Source organism: Humulus lupulus, chromosome 1 (genome assembly GCF_963169125.1).
Source record: "Humulus lupulus chromosome 1, drHumLupu1.1, whole genome shotgun sequence".
Classification (NCBI taxonomy): domain Eukaryota; kingdom Viridiplantae; phylum Streptophyta; class Magnoliopsida; order Rosales; family Cannabaceae; genus Humulus; species Humulus lupulus.
The window spans coordinates 128,257,575-128,280,411 of record NC_084793.1 but is presented as its reverse complement, the minus strand read 5'-3'; the positions used below and the strand labels follow the sequence as shown (position 1 = coordinate 128,280,411).

Below are 22,837 nucleotides of genomic sequence, written 5' to 3'. Positions count from 1 at the left end.
TACGCCTTATTAGGTAATTTGGGACATTACAATCAACATCTTCTCCTTTGGTTTGAGAAACTCCATAATTGGAGCTGCTCGATTTATCCGAGGACATTGTGGCTTGTTCTTCGATGGTGCTCACTCCCATCACCGTTGTTGGCTTGCATTTCACTGGTCAAGAAAATATCATGATGGTCGTTGCGAAGCCTTTTTTAGCAGTTGTGATGGAGGAGTTATAACACTCTCGAGCCTCTCTTTGGTTTCCCTTAGCACACCCGATTCCAGCGTTAGTGGGAAACTTCATCATTAAGTGGAATATGGATGTAATGGCTCTTAGGTTGATCAGTATTGGTCTTCCAAGTAAGGTATTGAAATATGATGTAGTGTCTACTGCCACAAACATTGCCATGACTGTACAGTTTGTTGGTGTAGTTCCCATAGTTATTGCTAGTTTAATTATTCCAGCTAGACCCATTTCTTATCTAGTAAAGCCATTAGGGTCTATGTGCAAGGCTCCATATCTCGTACAGATAACTTCATCCTTTAAAGGGTAGTTTTGAAAGGATGTTTACGGAGGAACCATGATCTATCATTGTTATGGAAACGATCATATTGGAAATCTGGGCATCTATCAACAAAGGGTTGTTGTGCAGGAATTTGACATGTGTGACATTGTCCTAAGTGAATGTTATGGGCTTACATTCATATCGAGGTGTTTTGGGAGTACGCTCCTCGATGGCCAACACCTCAACTCTCGGTTCATGGCGAAGTGTCCAAGCATAACATTCTAGTGCCTTTCTACTTTTATCGGCCGGGTGTAGTCTTCTATAGATCATGTCTAAACGACCAGTTACAGAGGTTGGTTGTAGTGGTTGTGTTGGTACATCCATACTGGGCACAACAACCTAATTTTGTTTGGCAAGACATAGAACATACCATCGTTGAGTTGGTGACATTCATTGGTGTCATGTCCGTAGTCGTTATGAAAGCGACAGAACTTGTTTGTATCTCTTTTACTTATATCTTTCCTAATAGGATTTGGCTACTTATAAAGCACTTCAGCCTATGTAGCTTGAAAGACTTCTGGCCGTGACCCCAAGAGCGTAGAATAGGTGGTAAAATGAGGATTGTACTCTCGTGGCTTATCATTGGTTTTTTCTCATTTGTTATCATTATTTTTTGCCTCTGTTGGAATTATTACTTCCTTTGCCACCATTCTTTTTTTTGTCACTACCATTACTATTGGTTGCCTGGTTCTAGTTAGATGTACCAATATTTTTGGTTAGAGTAGCACTGGTGCCTGCTTGGTTGGCCTGATCTGCTCTTCGAATAGCCTCTTCTAGCTTAATAAACTTGTCTACTTGATTTAGAAACTCTCTAGTTGAGTACACGATCCTTCTTCTGAGATCAGTCCATAGGGAACCTTTTACTTGGATCCCAACCATGATGGCCATCATCACTGACTGTTTCGATCTAGCCGCTTCCTGCATGAATCACTGCACATAGTCCTTAAAGGGTTCGTTAGGCCCTTGCTTGATTTAAACAAGGTCATTGAGATCAACTGGTTGAATACGAGCAACAAAGAATTGTGAGTTGAGTAGAAGAGCCTCACATATGTATCCTAACATGTAATGGTTCCTAATTCTAACTTGAAGAGCTTTTTTTCAACTAGGGTGGCAGGGAAAATCTTGCAGCAGGCGTCATCTCTTACCCTGTGAAGATCTGTTTGTATTTCAAACTTTTTCATGAGTGAAATGCGATATTCTCTTCATGTAAACATTTTCCAAGTTGGCATCTTGATCTTGGGAGGGAGTGTAAGAGCATTGATTCATTCAGAGAGAGGAGATCCTTTCCTTCTCTCAATATCAATATCAGTGAGTTTTGGAGTTGTCAGCTCCTAAACCATCTGAGTGAGGGCATCTAGTTGCGCTTGGATTACCAGAGTAACTAGTGGCACAACTGCTAGAGTAGCAACTGGGATTGCAACAGCTCCTACATGTGATGCATGTGGGATGACTGGTGCAATGGGTTCTACAACATTGGAACCATTGCCTTCTCAGAGCTGGTCGAGGACAGCTCCCAGGTCAGGCCCTTTGTTCCCAAGTCTATCAAAGACGCTTCCTCCTCTGGGTCATTGCCTACATTCTGGATATATTCCTGAGGGGGGGGGGGGGGGTGCGGGTGGGGGGCAAGGAGGTGATCTTTCTGGGCAGTTCGCTGTCTCTTGCTACCTTGGTGGGAAAAATGCTCCTTCAGGTTGCATATTTTTCCTAGGTTGGATATCTTGAGGCCCAGGTGGCCTTGGCAGAATAAATTATCCACTTGCGTGCCCATCATTGTGATGGTCATTATAAAACTGATAATCACGGGGTTGATAGTATCGACTAATACCCTCGTCATCATCATAATCATCTCTGTATGTTTTTTGATAACTACTACTAGCTTTTTAATCATTCCTCCTTCTATTTATTCTGTGAGGATGACCATAATTGTATCCAGCATGTCGATGTGGCTGGCCTTGGTTCTGTCTAGTTTGTCTTTCATTCCTTGGTAGTTGAAATTACTGCCCAACTTCAGGATTTGCTTGACTAGTGTTTTCAAGTCGAGGATTCACTGGTTGGGATCTCGCTTCTTGATTCTATGACAAGATAACCTCTAGCAACCTTGTTGCCTCATCATTATGACGGTCAACTTCCTCTTGTTGGGCCTCAATGGATCGTTGCCTCTGATCTAACCAGGCTTGAAAATCTTGTCTTTGTTTATTGAGGGCTTTCAATATATCCTCTTGAGTAGCTGCCTGACTCTCATGCATGGCCACAAATTGTTCTTACATTTGTCCCACGACCCCTTTCAGCTATTCAAGGTCGGAGTGCAGATCTTCCTCTAAGTCCACACGGAGCTGATCATGCCCAATTTTGGCTGGTGGAGAAAGATTTCCAGGAGGAGGAACTTGATGAGTGGGGCGCAAAGGAGGGGTCTGACTGCTCGAGGGGCGATCAGGATGTCCAGTGTTAGGGTTCACCCCTTGTGGTTCTTGACTTTGGCTTCTAATAGTGATAGCCATTATTTAAGATGGATCTAATGAAGTAGGATCATGGATTTTACTCTCAATGAAAGCACCGAAATGGTGATCAGCGTTTTGGTCAACAACATTGAGTCAATATAATGACAGAAGAAAAGAATTTAATGAACTGAAATCAAGTAAACGGCACAAGGAATTTATAGTGGTTCGACCCCAAGAGCTGGTAATGACCTACGTCCACTTGCAGTTTTATTAATCAATGAAGTCTCAAGCTCAAGATCAAGAAGAAATAGGTTGTTGATGGTGAGAACTCGTCAACCAAGTTAAGTTACAAAAATTGAAAATATAGAACTTATCAATGAAAGACTTCAAATATCTAATCAGAGCTAGATTTGGCTGAGGTTGCTGCATAGGCTCAAACTTGGAATTCAACTGTGATCTGTATGGTGATGGGAGCTAACCTCCCATTTGCATTTTTTGAAGGGTTTGTGAAATGTATATGGGGTCATCTGGGAATTGAGCGTATTGTGAGGATGCATATAGGCCTGACTATAGTAAAATTCAACGATGAGGCTACCAGGGACTTTGTTCTGGAAATGGGAATGGTGCAATTTGACAAGAAACTGGTGATTGTGAGACCTTGGACTCAAGATCTTGATACAATCAGGTTAGTTCGTTCGGTTCCCTTATGGATTAGATTGCCTAATCTTGGTCTTCAGTATTGGGGCCAGAAATGCCTCAGTGCATTGGTCAGTACTATAGGGAAACCTATTATGGTGGATAAATTCACTAAGGAGCGATCGATGATTAGATATGCGAGAATCCTAGTTGAAATGGAAATATATGATAACCCGGCTTATATCATATATTTTGTGAAAGAGAGAGGTCAAGTTCAAGAGCAATTTGTTGAGTATGAGTGGTTGCCCATTAAATGCAATAACTGTAAAGTGTACGACCACAATATGGCTGAATGCAAGAAAACTGGTTCAAAAGATTGGATTAAGAAGGAGGTGGCTGATCTGGAAAAAGATGGGGTTCCTCCTGACTCAGGTGTTGTTGCAGCTGAAACAACCACAGTGAGTTCAGCAAAAGGTCCTGAACCAGTTAAGGAAGTCTCGTGGAAAAATGATGTGGCTGGAATTGAGCTCAGTAAAGATGCTGATGGTGGTACTCAGGTTATGACTTTATCTCCTACCTCTAACAATAAGGAGAATTGGGAAGTGCCAAAGAAGACAGGGAATTCACGAGGGAAAGGGAAGCTTTATAGAGCTGGGTTAGATAAGAAGCATAATGCATTTAAAGTTCTTCAAGAACAGGGGAAAGGTGGAACAAGTAGGAATTTAGAAGACTTGAATGTAGATGGATTGCTCCAATTTACTTAGTTGGAATGTTAGGGGTATGAATAAAAGAGGAAAGCAATTAGCTATTCTGAATGTGTTAAGGATTAATAAAGTGGGAATTGGAGTTTTGTTGGAAAATAAGTTGAAGAAGGAAAAAATAGATGAAATGATGGTTAATCTGTATTGTGGTTGGGATTACTACAGCAGTAGGAACTCAGAAGGTAGGATTTTAGTTATATGGAGGAAATCATTTACTAAGGTTTAGGTTCTATTTCATCACCACCAATTGATGCACTGTTCTATTAAAATCTCAGGCATGCCGATGGAGTATATGGTTACCTTTGTCTATGGTCTCAACACGGTTGAAGAGAGATTGGAGCTGTGGTGGGGTCTATCTAGCTTACATGTTATAAATAGACCTTGGTTGATTATGGGAGACTTTAACGCGGTGTTCAATTTTGATGACAGGGTGGGAGGGAGGTCTATTAGCTCAGCTGAATTAGTTGATTCTAATGCCTGGCTTGCCATGTCTCATCTGGTTTCTATTAAGAGAATTGGATCAAATTTTACTTGGTCCAATAAACAAGATGGCGAGGATAGGATCTACTCTAGGATAGATCATGTTTTCATCAATGAAGACTGGATAGATGAGTTGCCTAATTCAATAGCAGAATTTCACTGGGAGGATTATTCCGATCATTGCTTCTGCCTCATCAAATCTCTCAAGATGGGATCGCTGGGTATTAAACCCTTCCGGTTCTTTAATTTTTGGACAACTCATAAAGGGTTTAAGGAGGTGGTGTGTGAGAATTGGAATAAACCTTTGGTAACGAGGGGTTTGTTGGGTGTGACTAGAAAACTTCTCAGATTAAAGCATGTGTTGAAATTGTTCAATAGAAGGGAATTTGGTGATGTTGAACAGAGATATCACCAAGCTAAAGGTGACTATCAGCTGGCTCTCACTAGAGCTCAAGCTGCTCCGTCAGATTTGGTAGCTCAGGAGGCTGAAAAGTCAGCAGCTCTTCTTTATCAAGAGAATGCTGAAAGGTACAGAAGTTATTTAATACAAAGGAGCAAAATAACTTGGTTACAGAAGGGAGATGATAATAATGCTTATTTTCATGCTTGCATTAAAAAAAGAAGGGAGGAGAATCGTATTGTCTCCTTTCTGAATGAGCGAGGGGAAATTGTTGAAGATTATGGGGCTGTGGTTCAGCATTTTCTGAATCATTTCCGTGGCTATATGGGCAGTTCTAGTTCAGCTAATGGATATTTTAATGCTCAGTGTATGGAGTTTTGTCTAGTCTGGATATAGAGCAGCAACTGCGGTTGACTAGGAGCTTTGGAAAATCTGATGTTAAAAAGGCTCTCCTTAGCATTCCTGGTGTTAAAAGCCCAGGGTCGGATGGGTTTGGGGCTGAGTTTTACAAAACGATGTGGCTGGATATTGGGGATGATATTTCTGATGCAGTTTGGGTTTCTTTCGAGATGGGAAAATTCCTGAGGCTCTCAATGAAACAATGCTTGCTTTGGTTCCTAAAACAGATTCTCTTAGCCGAGCAGTTGATTATAGGCCCATAGCTTGCTGCAACACTCTTTATAAGTGCATCTCTAAAATGATTTGCAGCAGGCTATCGGAGGTTCTTCCTCATTTGATAAGTCAAAATCAAGGTGCCTTTGTTAGAGGGAGATCTTTAGCTCATAATATACTCATATTTCAAGACTTGATTGAGAACTATAATAGGAAGAATTCTTCCCCTAGATGTGCTCTGAAGATTGATCTGAGCAAGGCCTATGATACAGTAGACTGGTGCTTCCTTGAGAGATTATTGATTGGGTTTCGATTTCCCATCCGATTCGTTCAATGGGTGATGGTTTGTCTGCGAGGCACCTCTTATGTTCTTATGATGAATGGTAGATTGCAGGGTGGGTTTAAGGGAGTTAAAGGCCTTCGCCAGGGGGACCCTATTTCTCCTTTGCTATTTGTTTTGATAATGGAATATCTTACTAGGTTGCTTCAGCTAGGTGCTCAACAACAACAAGAGTTTTGATATCACCCTTTGTGTAAAGGCCTTAAGATTATTAATCTTTGTTTTGCTGACGACTTAGTTATATTTTGCAAAGCTAATAGTGGCTCGGTTCAAGTGGTTAAGCAGGTGTTTGAGGAGTTTTGTAAACGCACTGGTTTGAAGGCTAATTCTAGTAAGTCCCAGGTGTTTTTTGGAGGGGTTTCGGTGGCTGTTAGGAACTAGCTTCTGAAGTTAGTGCAGCTGGAAGAGGGAACCTTCCCTCTTAAATATCTGGGGGTTCCAATGCCTCAAACTAAATGGAGGATGGTTGACTGTGATGAAATCCTTAAAAAGATCAAGGTAAGACTTCATACATGGGCAAGCAGACATCTTTCTTATGCAGGGCGGGTTCAACTGATCACTTCTGTTTTGTTAGGGCTGCAGAATTATTCGATGAACATTTTCCTTCTCCCTCAAAGCATTGTCAAAGAAGTTGATAAACTTTGCTTGTGGTTTCTTTGGGGCAATAATGGTACTAGAAGTAATTTCCACCTCACTTCTTGGACCACAGTCTGTTTGCCGAAAAGGTTTGGGGGGTTAGGTTTCGGTGAGGGATCTAAGTGGAACAAAGCTATGTTAGCCAAATATGTATGGGCGATCAATAACCAACCTGAAACGCTTTGGGTAAAATGGATCATTTCAGTATATTTAAAAGGCCAAAGTTTCTGGCAGTACAAGCTTAAGAATGACACCAGCTAGTATTGGCGAAAAATTTGTATGCTGCGTGATGTTTTTCCTCAAACAGTCATTGATGCAGCTGTTAGACAGGGAAGGTTTAAAACTGGTGTGCTGTATCTGAACTGCATACAGCAGGACCCGATTAATTGCCATAAGTTTGTCTGGAACAGAACTAGTGTGCCAAAGCATAGATTTATCACTTGGCAAGCGGTGAATGGAAGGTTGTTAACTCGTGATAATCTGAATAGAGTGCTTGGGCAGCTTAATAGCATTCTCTGCCCAGTTTGTGAGATTGATGCCGAAAACCATGAGCATCATTTCTTTGGCTGCAATTTTTCTCAGAAGGTTACCTGGCTGGTGCACAGTTGGCTGGGATGCACTTGGCCTTTGAGTTTCAATGCTTGGTCTCAGTGGATTGGGAACATGAGTAGGGATGTTATAGCTATGAATGTGGCGGCTGTCTTCTCAGCGACAGTGTTCATATTTGGATTAATCGTAATTCTTGTTATGTTAATCACTTTTCTTATAGTGTTAATTGTATAGTTGATAGGATTAAGAAGGACATTAGGTACAGATGTAATTTCTTTACTCAAAGGAAACTGACAGGCAAAGAGATGGTTTTTGTGAGGAATTTATCTTCTGTTTAATGTTGTTGTTCCCTTCTATTTGAGGGGTTTGTCTTGTATTTTGTCTGTGATTAATGAAGATTCTCTTTCTTGATAAAAAAAATAATAATAAATTAACGCAAACTAAGTTTTTTCCAAATGCGCTAAGAGGAAATGGCAATAATGGTAAAAGTATATTAAAATGATAAATTAGAAAAACCCATTGTCTCGAGGAGAAAAACCTCGTGGTAAAATATTACAAATAAAAATAAAAATTCTAGGCCCCCCCAGGCTGTTCTGTTGAGGTCACCCCTTCGGTCTCCTGCTCGCCTACAGCAAAAGTCTCCCCGGTCTCAGAGGGCGCCTCCTGTTGAAGGCGAGCCTTGAAATTCTCGAGGAAGGGCTCCCACACCTTCGGTGCCAGGAAGGAGAAATCGCCATCCTGGTTGAAGGCCCAGCAGTGAGAAAGCATGGCTTCCATGGAGGAGCTGGAAGATGCCCTCTCTGCCACAAGGGCGGCCTTGGCCTCCTCAAGCTCGGCCTTCGCAATAGCCAAGCTGGCCTGTGCAACCTCGAGATCGATTTTTGCTGTGGCCAAGGCCCCCTGTGCGGCTTCCAGATCGGCCTTCGCGGCAGCCAGTGCGACCTGTGCGACCTTTTCGCTTTCCTTGACGGCCGTCAAGGCAGCCTTGGCATCTCTCTCCTGCTGTAGTGCAAACGCGAGAGCGGCCTCAGCGATCTGGAACTCGCCCTTGATCTCGTCAAACCTGGCCCTGGACCGAGCTATGTTGCGGTGTAGAGCCAAAGCCGCCTGCAAATGAAAATATAGTAAAGCATGTGCTAAAGAGAAAGAAGAGAAAATTGACTAAGTTAACTAGGCAACCTTACCGTGAGGTTCCTCCCCAACAAAGACTCCATGACATTCTCGGGGCTCCTTGTCTCAATCTCCTGCAACTCCCTTGGGGTGGCGTTGTAATAATGCTCCACCGTGTAGCTCACGGTCTAGTAGACCGTCCCTCGGAAGGCCTCGGGGAGTTTCTCCAAAGCCTGTGTAATGCCCCGAATTTCCTAATAAGGGTTAGGACCTTGAGTAGGAGGCCGGGAGGTCCATAATTGAATTATGATGCTATTTAATGATCATATGCACATTTATGTGAATTATATTATTATATGATGGTAAATGCATGCATATGGGAGTATTTATAATTATGAGGGCGTTTTGGTAATTTGGCTGCTGTGGGCGTAATTGTGTATTCTGGTGCATGTTTGTGATTAATTAATATAGCCACATTATAAGGTGGATTGGTTCGAGCTATTCGGCATGAGACGATCATGGAATGTAGGTGTTCGGTCTGGTCATAACGGGTTTAAGTTCGAGGCTCGGGGTGAGTCTCGGGGTAAATTTAATGATTAGAGCATTACCGGGAATTAAAGGGTAATGGGATATGGATTATTGGTGTTTGAGGTTATTGAGAATAGCAGGAATTGGAGGGTGTTAATTGTGAATAATGAAATATGTGCGAGAGGATGGTTTTGCCCTTGGTGGCTGTTAAGGTTTTATTTTAGACCTAAGGGCATTTAGGTCTTTTCACCCTAAGAGATTTATATTAGCCATTAAGGCTGTAGAAGAGTAACAAAAAACAGAGTATTTTTTTCTCCTTCTCTCCCGATAGGTTTTCTTCCTCATTTCTCTTTGGATTTTCAAGCTTTGTTTGAGGAATCAAGCCAAGGAACCAAGTTGGGATAAGCTAGGGTTATGCTCCACCATTGAAGAGGGTGTGTTATTGAGATTGAGGTGAGTTTCTAGCCACTAGAACTCTTTCTTTTGCTCTGTTTTCTAAGTTAAGTTCCAGTTTGTTTTTGGGTTGGAAAGTTGGGAATTGATTGGAGTTTTGGCTAGGGTTCTTGGGGTTGTGGTGCCTAGGACATGTGAGGATGGTTTTTGGGTTTATATAGCACCAAAAATGGGATTTGGAAGCATTGGAATCGAGTTAGAACTGAAGGAGTCGAAGAAGAAAGTTTCAGGGGTGGCTCAGTCTGGGGGTAGCGCTACAGCGCCCATCAGAGAGCGCCATAGCGCTACACAGGGCTTCAGTTAGGGCGGTTTGGTTTTGAGTATAGCGCTAGGGCGCTATTGAGTAGCGCTGTAGTGCTACTCTGTTTCTTAAGAACCCTGTTTTGGGTGTTTTTAAGGGTTTTTGGCTCGGGGTTTCAATCCTTAAGGTTCGGGATCGAATCTACTCACCGTGTGGGCATGTTTCGAGGTCCCGAGAGTGGGGTTTAGGTTAAGACCCTATCTTTGGTGATTTTCATTAATTGGACATGTTTCGAGGTCCCGAGAGTGGGGTTTAGGCTACTCTGTTTCTTAAGACCCTATGTTTAGGTGACCGCTAAAGGATTAAGGATCGATCGTTCTCAAGGGTCGTTCTTGTTCTAACTCTCACTCAAACCAGAGGTAAGAAAACTGCACCCTGTGTATATATGACATGCATGGTTGTACTTGATGCATGTTGGATGTTTATATGCGATGCATGTAATGCACGAGAGACATGTGATTAGGGCATGCTTTGTATATTGGGTATGATATTGTTCAGAGCTTGAGCCTCTGTGTTTATGCATGATCCTAATTGTACTAGTATTTGTTAAGTAAGCATGCTGAATGCCCTGTATTCGGATATTGGATATGTGATATATGTTAGTGGCAATGCTTACTTGTTTATGGCACTAACTAGTCAGGGATACTGACCTAAGAGTCAGAAATGGCATAGCGTCATGAACGCCGAGCCAAATTAAGATTAGATCTAATCGATATCAGCATTGAATGACTCATATGGGGTATTAATGCTGGACCGACCCTAAGGTCGATGAAACTTTTAAGCGCTTGCCTAGTCTAAGACTAGTTACTAGAGCCAGGGCCTAGGGCCCAGGTGACGGCTTGTCACACGGCTAGGGAACGATGTTCCAAGGTTATAACTCTATGGTCATGAGGAAGGTTATGTTGGTGACTAATCACCATGCACCTACCCTGTTTAAGCTATGGAAGGTTTACTTATCTGTTAAGCCCTGGTGACCCTATCATCACATGGCTAGAGGGGGCTGTACCCACTTTTGTGACTTTTGCGACTGTCACCTATTTGCTTGGACTAAGAGTCCTGGATGATTATTATGATCATTGGTTGGTGTATTATACTCAACATTGCGTTTCTATATTAGGGGCTAAGTGTAACGCCCTGGATAGCCAAGACCGTTACACTGTGTGTTCATTAAGTGCTAGACTTGCTAATCAAGCCATTAAAGTAAAATCGTGTTACTGAAACAGTAGAGGAACTAGGGTTAAAAGCGTTTTGGTCTCAAAAGTCACGTTTTCACTTCTAGACATTGTTTATTTACACGGGATCCCAAAAATGACAGTTTAAAAGCCATCTACAAAGGTTACAAAGTTTAAATACATTGACCAGCCATACTAAGGCAAAAACGAGCAGTTAGGTAATCCCTGTCCTGACACATTCCTCGACCATGGTGATCGAACAGCTGGCTATGTACATTTCACCTCGGAGCTCTCCACCTCAGGCTTGGTCCAGCTTGCTCTTGCCTTTACCTGCACCACGAAGCACCCGTGAGCCAAGGCCCAGCAAGAAAACACAGCAATAACAGAGCATGAACAACTAGCAGACAAGTCAATTACACATATAGCATCTCATAAATTCAAGTATATCATCAGTCAAGTATCTCATATATCAAGCATCTCATCTCATAATACATAATGCACAGACGATAACCAGGGCTAGCGCTCACAGGCTGCTCCCCTTTCCTATCCTTTTGTTTCTGGCTCCCAGTGGCCAATTTGCGCCCCGTGCGCTAAAGTCATGTACGGTACTCTTAGACCGCTTTTACGTGTCCCTTGGCATAATACCAACATTGACACAATGCAATTCTCGGGAGCACTTAGTCCCATTACAACCATACACTCGGGTGCAGTTTTCTTACCTTTAGCTTTCAAATGGGTTAGTTACGGGCGATACTCCTTGAGCGCGATCCGATCCTCGAGCCCTAGCTCAACACCTAGTCACAACCATGAAGAAAGACACCGTTAACAACCTTAAATGAGCTTCCAAGCCAAGTTCTAGTACTCGAAACATTGAACTTCACCAAATATGGTAAAAGACTCAACCCCGAGCACCCTAGGTTAAATTCCCAAGCCTAAAATCTCAAAATCCCAAAATCCCTTAAGCGTCGCGGCATAGGCCACTCATGCCGCGGCATGGCCCCCAAACAGAGCCATCCAAGGCACAAAAATAGGTAAGGGCTGCGGCATTGCTTGGACCATGCCGCGGCCCGCCCTTCTTCCTCAGCATGCAACACCCTTGAAGGGCTGCGGCTCTCCAAGAACCATGCCGCGGCCCGACCCTTCGAACCCAGAAAAACACCATTTTCAACCTCCAAACCTCACCTAAAGCTATCCCAAAGCCCCCAAACCAAAACCAATTAACTCCCAACCTTTTTAACATGATCTAAGCAACATAATTCCCCAGAAAACACAGCCCAACACACTTCAATCTCTTCCTTCCAACTTCTGAAATCCAAACCCAAAGAACTTAAAACCAGCCATGATAACCCCCAAATTCAACCATCAAACTATAATTTAAACCTTACCTCAGCTGTAGAATCGATTCTCCAAGAGTCCCCTGACCTATCTTCAAAGTCCCAAGCCTCAGTTTCCACCTTAAACGTCAAAACCATAACCATTTAAAACTCAGCCATTTCTTTAAGTTCCTAACCCCCAAAAACGAAAATTCAAAACTTACCTTAGCTCTATCTCAGACCTTGATCAGTTCCTGAGCTAATCCTTCAGATTACTTCCTTCAATTCCCAAAGGCACAGCTCAATTCCAGCAGTTCCCTCTCAAACTCAGTAGTTTTTCCTTTGTTTTTCTGTGTTTTTCCTTTCTTTGGTTTCCTTTGAGCGTGTAAGTGAGCTGAGAGAAATATACTTAGTCAGTTTGTGCTTTCTTCTAAAGGCTTCCTTAAATCTAACTTATCCTTTAAATTAATCCCAAGGCTCGGGGTACCGGAAACGTCCCCGAGACCAAAACAGTAAAATCCCCCAATAATCCCACCTAGATATCCTAACCTCAAATATATCTCCAATTATTTATTTTCATCACCCGATAGTCCAAATCACTACCTGATACTTAAAATACCCCTGACTTGTCCAAAGTCAATTATAATACCCCGTTGTGACTTTTCCCACTATCTAGCCCTAGGATCGCCTCGAGTCATCGGCTGCAGATTCATCCACATCATAATGTGGTTCTCGCATATATCACATATCATATTATCGCATAGTATAATCAATTATCATATAAGCATCATTAAACATATAATTACTCATTAAATCACAATTATTCCAATAATGCCCTCCTGGCACACTAATCAAGGCCCTTAAGCCTTATTAGTGAATTTGGGTCGTTACACTAAGAGTCCTGGATGATTATTATGATCATTGGTTGATGTGTTATACTCAACATTATGTGGATCTGTTGCCTGCTGGAATAGGGCTATATCTGCTAGGCGTGTGCCTTATAATTCGATGACATGTTATAACTATTCATGAGCATATTAAGTTTTCTTGCTGGGCTTCGGCTCACGGGTGCTACGTGGTGCAGGTAAAGGCAAAAGAAAGCTGGACCATCCTTGAGTTGGAGAGCTTAGGTGATGAGGTGTACATAAGCAGCTGCTCGACCACCACGGCCGAGGTTTAAAGAGGAACTAGGGTTAAACCCTGTTTTGCCACGTAGAACGGCCTGTTGTAAATATTTTCTTGTAGTAGACTCTGAAATTATAATTTTGGGATCCCAACATATATATTATACGTTTTAATGAAACGTTACATCTTAACCAAAATTTTTAATCCTGAAACCGCTAATCATACTTAGTACACGATTTTGGCCAAATGACTCGATTAGCGAGTTTAGCACTATTTAGAAGGCACACCGTAACGGTCCCTAGAGTTTAGGGCGTTACAGCCTGAGTGTTAATCAGTATTCGCACGGTGGGAGTGGGAGCTGGCGGGGTTCCAGTTGGTGTCTCTTGGTCCCGAGCAGGGACAGGAGGTCGCGGAGGAGGTGGAGGCATGTTCTCCACTGTTGCAGGGCCCTGGCTCCTCCCCTTAGCGGGAGACTTGTTGACGGGCCCAGGAGGAGTGTTCTTGGTAATCCGGGGCTTCTTGACCAGGGGCCCGAACGATCTGGAAGGAGGATTCCCCCCCTGGAAGATGGACCGCAGGACGTTTTCTCCGGGCTGTGCCATCTCTTCACCTGAAACAAAAAAGAAGGAATCGTTAGGACACATGTAAGGTTATTGGATTAGAAGAAAAATCTAAGGATATATTGAAAAGGTCCTACCCTCCGAGCTGGAGGAGGAATCTATTGCCACAACCTCCGGCTGCAGAGCTTCTATGGGGGACTCTAGGTTTATAACTTCGCGAATGAGAGGGGGCTCGGGGTCCGGATCAGCCTCAGGACTGGACTCCTCTACATACTGCCTAAGCCCCGGAGCGACTACACCCTCCAGAAGGGAGGGCCACGATCTAAGGTTTGTCTCGTGCTCCTCGGAAAAGGCTGACCTAAAAGCCAGGGTGTTGTCTACTACTACAGTGCCCTTAGGGCAGCTCATGTCAAAGGGTAACACCAGTTGATCTACACACCGGAGTAGAGTTACGTTAAGGTCTGGGTCATCTTGGTGGCGATGTACGAGCTGGCTTGGGTTAAACCTAGCGAGCCGAAGGTCTATGGCAGCTGTAATGACCCAAATTCACTAATTAGGCTTAAGGGCCTTGATTAGTGTGCCTGGAGGGCATAATGGAGATTATGTGTGATTTTTATGATTAAGATGCATGATTATGATTTTAAGCATGTTATATGACTATGTGTATTATGTTATGTGATAATTATGATATGTGAATCGTACCACGTGGGTGTGGTGATATCAATGTGATGCACGTGCCGAGACGGTCCTAGAAAGCTAGATAGTGGTAACTGGTGATTTGGTAACCTGCGTAACTGTTAGTAACCATAGAGAGTAATAGGTTTTGCTGGAAAGTGGTAGAATTGTAAAGTAAGTAAAAAGACAAGTGTGCCCTTGAGGTTTAGTTAGAAAGGGATATTTGAGGAAGGCTAAAGTGGTCTTTTGGCAGTGAATAGATGAGCTTCAGCTGAGGAAAAGTTAGTCACGTATAATACTTAGGAAGATTGACTTATGCTGAAAATTAGAGGAAAATCTAGAAGAAAGGAGAAGAAGAGGGAAGCTGAAGTTGGGTGACCTAAGAAGAGAATTCTGATGACTCAAGGCAATTAAGCTAAACCTAGACCAAGTTTACTCAGAGGTAAGGGTCTATATATGATTTGTTTAAGTCTCAAGTCTGGTTTTTGGAGGATAAGCATGAATTGAGGCAAGTTTGTGGCTTGTTTTGCATGAAAACTCAGCTGGTTTGTCAAGGGGAAACTCAGTTTAAAGCTTGGATTGGAGGAAGCTCAAGTTGAATTTCTGATTGAGGTAAGGGTATTAAACATGTTTGCAATCTCGTAGCTGTTATGATTTAAGGATTTAGAGGTTTGGTTTGTACTTTTCTCCACTTTTGGTTTAAGTGTTGAAATCTGAAACTTAAGTGTGAATTCTGAGAATAGTTGTGTGATTGAGTTAGATTATGATGTTTGTAGGTTGTTGAAAGGTTTATTTGGGGTTTTGAGTTGGTTTTGAGGCTTAGGTATAAGTTTGGGGTGATTTGGGTTCAGGAAAACGCAGGGGAAAAAACCCAGAATTCTGGGCTCGCGAAGGAGCGCCGCGACGCAAGGCCGTTTCTGGGCGGTGTGTGTGCTCTCTGACTTGCTGGGCACCGCGGCGCTAGGCCAATTTCAGGATGTTAGAATTTGCAATTTTGAGCCTTTGCTCTGGGGGTTCGGGGGATGTCTTCGGTGCATTGTTTTTGGGATTTGGGGGTTTCGAGAGTGTGGGATTGGTTCCGGGGAGGTAGCTTTGGATTGATTAGTGACAAGGATGTTTCATTTGTGTTGTGATTAGGACTTTGGAGAGGCTCGGGGTAGAGGACCGTGCTCGTGGCTTCGTGGCATCGGAAACCAGTGAATTGAAAGGTAAGAAAACTGCACTCGGGTAAATGTTGGTGATGGGACTAAGTGCTCCCAAGAATTGTGTCGTGTCAATGTTGGTATCATGCCAAGGGACATGTAAAAGCAGCCTAAGAGTGTCGTACTTGATATTAGTGCACAGGGCGCGGGTTGGCCACTTGGAGCCAAGAACAACGGGATAACAGAGGGAGCAACCTGAGGGCGCTAGCCCTGGTTATCGTTTGTGAATTGTGAATGTTATAAACTGAAATGCCTAGTATGTGGAATACTTGTTAATACTAACTAATGATGTATCTGAGTTTATGTGGTGCAATGTGAGATATTGACTTGTCTGCTAATTGTTCATGCTCTGTTGTTGTTGTGTTTTCTTGCTGGGCCTTGGCTCACGGGTGCTATGTGGTGCAGGTAAAGGCAAGGGCAAGCTGGACCAAGCCTGAGGTGGAGAGCTCCGAGGTGGAATGTACATAGCCAGCGGTTCGACTACCACGGCCGAGGAGTGGACCAGGACAGGGATCACCTAACTACTAGTTTTGCCTTAGCATGGCCAGTTGTTGTATATAAACCCTGAGTCTTTTGTAAACGGTCTTTGAACTTAATATTTTTTGGATCCCATGTAACAGACAATACTTTCTAATGGAAATGTGGCTTTTGAGACCAAAACGCTTTTAACCCTAGTTCCTTAATAGTTTCAATAACACGATTTTATTTAAATGACTTGATTAGCCAGTCTGGCACTTTATAAACACACAGTGTAACGGTCTTGGCTATCCAGGGCGTTACAGCAGCCCTGTCTAAATCCCTAAACAGGTAGGGGTTACCTTGGCCGGAGGGGCCGGCTGCTGCCCCAGACTGGATCTGATCTGCGTCAGGGTCCCGAACAACCTCAAGGGCCCGCTTCTGGCGCACTAGCGGCACCTCGTCTTCCTCGTCCTGCTCGTCATTCACCACAGCGCCCCCCCTCGGGAATGAGCGCCAACTCACGGGCTACTGGGATGGCCCGTGACCTCCTCAAGGCCAAATTCTGGCCCGAACAAATTAACTTGCATGCCATCATCGTCTCATCAGACACGAGCTGGCGGTAATCTTTTTCGCTTGGTGGGAGCCCCGCCAAGGTCTCGTATTGACCCCCCGAGGGTCACCGATTTGGCCGTCCTCGCAAAAATAGCTGCACGATGGTATTCAAGTCAATACACATGGAAAGAAACAAATCAATGGAGATTTTTCGAGCTAAGGCTAGAAAGAACTTACGAGGACAGTTGAAGTAGTGGTGATCGCAGTTGCAAAACCCGTCGACATAAAAAACTGGTCCTTGAAGTCGTTGGGGTGGCTGGGCAGCTCGATGACCGTAGCCGAGTTGGGAAAACGAGTCAGGTGATAGAACCCGTCGCCTCACCCCCGTTGGTCCGGGCTGGCTTTGAGGCAGAAAAAATAAAGGATGTCCACTGGCGTAAGGACCTCCCATTCATGCTTCAGGAAGAGGTACCTGAGCCCCGCCAGCAGACGGTAGGAGTTCGGGGGTAGTTGAAAGGGAGCCAACTTCATGTAATTCAAAAACTCCGCAAAGTGCTGGTCCAAAGGAAGGAAGGCCCCGGCCTTGAGCTATTCGTCGCTCCAGGCCGCGAACTCCTCATCGAGGGGCGTGCAGCTCCTCTTGCCCTCGAAGGGAGGTCGGACAACAAGAGCGCCTATCCCAATTTTGATGTTATGGGACAACAGGATCTTGTTGAGCCTCCCTTGGGTCGTAACCTTCGAGACTATCCTCTCAGCCTCGAAGAAGGCATCAGGTCCCACCTCGACCTCTTTCTCCACGGTGGGACCAAAGTGGGGGATTGGAGATTTGGCCACTATTTCTTTCCCCTTGCTGGCCTACTGGGATGATGAGCTGGCGACGCTTTTTTTGGGCATGTTCTTCCTGGGCCCCATCTGGTCGCCTAGCGAACAAAGATGAAGAAAGTTTAGATAGGCGGCCTAAAAATAGAAAAGGTAATCTAGCGCGAGAAGTGATTTTGTGCAGGGGCTAAGGTAATCTCAGCCCGCAGTGCGTGCGGCCAGGCAATGCTGTGATCACGCGCTTGTGTTTCCAACGGATCCCCGATTGCTCTGGATCCGTGTATCAGGAGGGTCAGGATAATGTTTGCCTTGGAGGGAAAGTTTCAAAAAATCGAAACCACCTAGGAAGTGTGACCCCTAAGCTACCCGGTTTTGCACCCCAGAAACCTATCGCCTTCCCCTCTCCAAACAGGCATTCCATAAAAGTTACCCAGAAAAACCACCCAGAAAAGATACCCATAAATTATCTTGTCCTATACATCACATTCCTAAACATGTTCTCATATGATCGATATCCCTAGGATAAAAACCTACGCACAAAACACCAGCCAAAAAACAACCTACAGTGTGCGACTAAGAAAGAAGTTAACCTAACAAAGAAACAGAAATATCAAAAAGTGCAACAGGCAGAGGACTTACAGTGTTTTTGCCGTGTGAAAGTCGCAAAGAGCGTAGGAGTCAGAATCCTGGTGAAGCCTTTAGAACTGGAGTTGCGAAAAAACCCTTGGGGGAAGAGTGTAGGGATCTCTGGGACGACAACCGAAAGAAGACAGACTTCTGAGATTGAAGAGGAGAGAAGATGAGGAAAAAAATTTCAAGTAAAAGGTGGCTCATGCGAAAGGTGGCCAACCTTATATATACGTAAAAGGAAAAGGAATGAGGACCGTTCGATCACGTCAATGCAAGATACGAGGGTCATAACTCGAGAGACAATACGACGGCCGAAGATAGGCTAGGCCATTTAATGCAATTATCGGAAGACGGACCGTTGCCAACCATGATGCTACACGTGTCTGATACCTGCGCAGTGCACGGGACATGAAGAGTTGAAGAAGAAACCTAAAAGCCCCCGCCGTGGTCACAGATGGCGTCATGTGTCACGAGCAGGGGCTTGGGGGGAAAATGTACGCCCTAAATATCTGCGAGTTATTAGCGAGCTAGAAAGGGCGTAATTCAATCCACCACGTGTAAATCGTCCACCCGGAGCTGCTGTTACGAGTCCCCACCTCCCTAGCCCGAGCTGATCATAGAGTTAGCAGTCTACTCGGAGGTAGTGGATCAGCAATATGGATATCATGAGCTGGCGCTACATCAAGCTTGAGGTGCTGCATAGATCTGACACTCGAATCCTTGTAAAGGCTACCACGCAATGTAAACGTGCACATATCAGACATCACGTGTCTATTCCATTCCTGAATTCTCGGACACGCAGTATAAACGTGCATGTTCAGGCACCCCTCGACTGGTTTGGGCCATGCAGCCCATTATCCCCCCTTACCTATTGATTAGACAACACCTCATTGTCAGGTTTTAGGAATTAATCATCAGTGTCACAGAGATGACATGATGGGTAAGAAGGTCATGGAATGACCCCCTTTACCAACGCCCAGGTATCCTCTCCCTATAAATACCAAGACCCTGGGCGTTGCAAGGGGTTGGCGTTTCTGTTGTAAAGAAACACTCTGTAAGGAATATTCAAGAGATATCAATAATATTGACTAGTGGACTAGAAGGATTTTAACCTTTGAACCACCTAAAAAGGAAAGGAGTGATAACCTTCCCACGATACTAATTTCGCCAGTTCAGAGTTACGACATTTTCATAGTACGGTTCACTATTTAGCACTAATCCATCCCGTTTATGTAACGCCCTACTACCTTAGAGCCGTTACTAAGTGAGTTTAAAACACAACTGTGCAATTAACTGACTCTACGAGGTTTGCAAAGACCAAAAGTGTGACTAACCGGAAGTTAAGGCTGTAATCTTTGAAAATACTTAGTTTCATTGAAAACTTTAAGTATCAACATCTGGGATCCCAAAAATAAGGTTTACAAAATATTTACAACTCAAAAATAGATTTACACTTGATTGACTATCAAAAGAACAAGTTAATACAGCCATAATCAAAATGCCCCCAACCAAAGCAGTCGGGCAGGCCGAACATGTACGCGCCGCCCCCACGCTCTCCATACTCATGGCTGGTTGACTGACCCCTTGCTTTTACCTGCAACACAGAGCACCCGTGAGCCGAAGCCCAGCAAGAAAACTCACACAGTAAATAACATATGCATATAATATAGTTAACATGTAATCCACTAATAAATAGGAAAACCATCAGACTGAACAAACACGGCCATGCCGCCCCCGAGGCCTTACCCAAGCCTGGGGTCTCAGTCCTTACCGTAAGGATAACTCATGTATCCATTGGGTCCCACCCTGACTATAAGCACTCCATGTGCTAAGTGTTACTTCCGGCCCCACGGCCGTTCTCAGCCTTCGCCTCTCTCGGCCTTAGTCGTTCATTCCATTATAATCACACATATAGTACATCTCGAAATAATCATTCAAACATATAATAATTCATTTAAGGTTATACATTAGCACGTAATACAATCTAGGGCCATGCCCTGCAATAACACTATGGGCCCATGCCCTGTTCTCGGGTGCTACAGTTTTCTTACCTGTATTCCGAGCTTCACAGTGCACCAAAGTCACGAGCACGGTCCTCTAACTTGAGCCTCGCCAAAACCCTAGTCACAACACATACAAAACACTCTTTAATACTAATCAATTCCAAAACCACTTTCCGGGACCAATCCCGTACTCTCGGGACCTCCAAATTCCTAAAACAATGCATTGGAAACATCCCCCGAACCCCCGGAACAAATGCCCAAAATTGCAAAATTTCCCATCCTGAAAATAGCCTAGCGCCGCGGCGCCCAGAAAAGTCAGAAAGCTCCCCCCCTGACTCAGCCTCGCGCCGCGACACCCTTATGCGAACCCAGAAATTCTAGGTTTTTCTCCTGCAATTCCCTCATCCAAAACACCTCTAAACCAACCCAAACACATATCTCAACCCCAAAACCAATTTGAAAACCTCAAATGAACCATCTAACAACCTATACGCACTAGCATCAAGATCATAAACATAATCACACCCAAAAACCCACACCTTTGATTTCAACTTCAGAAAATTTAAACCCATAGCTCAAAACTTAAACCAAAACAGAAACAAACATTAAAATTGCATAAAATCCTTACCTCAAGTGGAGAATACAACCTTAAGCTTCTTTGATTCTCCTCCTAAATTCCCACTTCAGCTCCTTCTATTCTTCTTCTTCTTCTACTTCTTCTTCTTTTGCTTCTTCTTGCCCTAGATTTCCCTCTAGCTTTCCTTCTCTCAATTTTTAACAAAACCCATAATATGACTTAGTGTCTAAACCGAGTACCCCTATATCCCAGCTAAAAATTGTCTAAACTCCCTGCCAAATGACCATTCTACCCCTTCATAGTAAGCCTTTCCTTACTAAACCTCAAGGGCACTCTTGTCCTTTTACCTACATTACAATTTTACGAATTTCCATCTAAACTTGTTACCCTCAGCAGTAACTAATGGTTACTCAGGTTACTCAAACACCAATAACCATAACCACTAATTCTCAACTCAACTTATAAAATTCCCAAAGTACCCTTAGGCTCCTCTCGAGCCGGGTATAAAATTCTGTTGTGACTTTTATACTAATTAGCTCACTAGGACCGTCTCGACGCGTGCATCACAATAAAAACACCACACTCACGTGGTACAAATCACATAATACAATTATCACATATATGCCCTCAACGGGCTAAAATTACCAATTTACCCCTAACATACAAACGGGGCCCACAAGCATAAATATACAACCTAATCATGCATTCTAATCACATATTTAATCAAATTCATGTAATAACATGTTAATTCACTTATTGCCCTCCAGGCATGCTTAAACAAGGTCTTAAACCTTATTAGCAACTTGGGGTGTTACAGTTTATTCGTATAATTACCTGTTGGCGAAGAACCGCGTCAACAAATATAATCACATTTATGCCCGCAACGGGCCAATATTAAAAATATGCCTTTACTATCAAGAATGGGCCCACATGCATATTTAATACTCATAAACATGCATTTAAATCCATATTATCATAAAAATCATGTATGGCACATAGGCACACATTTATTCAATTAAATCAACATGTATTTTTTATTATGCCCTCCAGGCACTAAGGCTTGACGGTAAATTCACGACATTAGAACTATCCCCTCCTTATTGAAATTTCGTCCTTAAAATTTATTCAAACACTTTGGGACACAAATCCCATGAATTTGACTATAACTTCAAAGTCTTGTCCTTTACCTTTTTATTCCTTAGTAACACTCTCACTAGAGTGACAATCTTATTCTCTAAGAATTTATCTCATTTATCACAAATTCCATTATTATTTTTTGCTCAATAATCCCTTTGAAATCCTAGGGTCTGCTCACCCCATCAGCGGTAATACTTAACACTTCTTTCCTTGACATAGGCACCAGTAACACTTTATGAGCCACCACGCATACTAGGGTCAGGCTAATTTGTAGGTCCCTGGCCTAGTCCTTGGTAAGACCTCGGAAGTCTGTTAAATCGGGAGTTAAAACTTCTCTTTCTTTCCCAAAATATCTTATCCTTTCTGGTCCACAATATTCGAAGAAATACAAAAGTCTCCTATCCTAGAACTCCGTGTTCCCATACTTGAAATTTGCGAACTCTTATGTGTTTTTAGATAGGCAAAGACTTCTGCCCTAACAATCTTAATAACTTCGTTGGTTCCCCAGACCAATTCTGAACCACAATACTTCATGTTTCTCATTTCATCATTTGGAACAAGTACTTCTCGCTTCCTATCTCATTGTCTCTTATTCAGACTCACCCTAGTCGTTGATCGACATTCCCCACTGTGACTGTTCAATTAAAGGACCGTACTTTTCTCAATGCCCCAAACACTTACACATTTAATGTATAATTCTCAAAATCTGAATCACTTCTTCAGATTGTTAGTTTATCTGAAAGTAAACAATAATTTGTAAGTCTTAATCTTATACTCACTGCTCTCTACAACCTTTTTTTTCTTGAACTTGGGAAATAAAG

The 22,837-nt window shown here is 43.3% G+C and overlaps 1 protein-coding gene across 1 annotated transcript; it reads left to right on the top strand.

Moving 5' to 3' along the window:
* The first annotated feature begins 4,402 nt into the window (after window positions 1-4,402).
* LOC133821750 (uncharacterized) lies at window positions 4,403-6,395 on the top strand. The gene is made up of 4 exons (XM_062253898.1): window positions 4,403-4,565; window positions 4,659-5,391; window positions 5,485-5,628; window positions 5,816-6,395. Exons 1-4 carry the CDS (start codon window positions 4,403-4,405, stop codon window positions 6,393-6,395), a joined length of 1,620 nt encoding a protein of 539 aa, XP_062109882.1.
* Window positions 6,396-22,837: the final 16,442 nt, after the last annotated feature.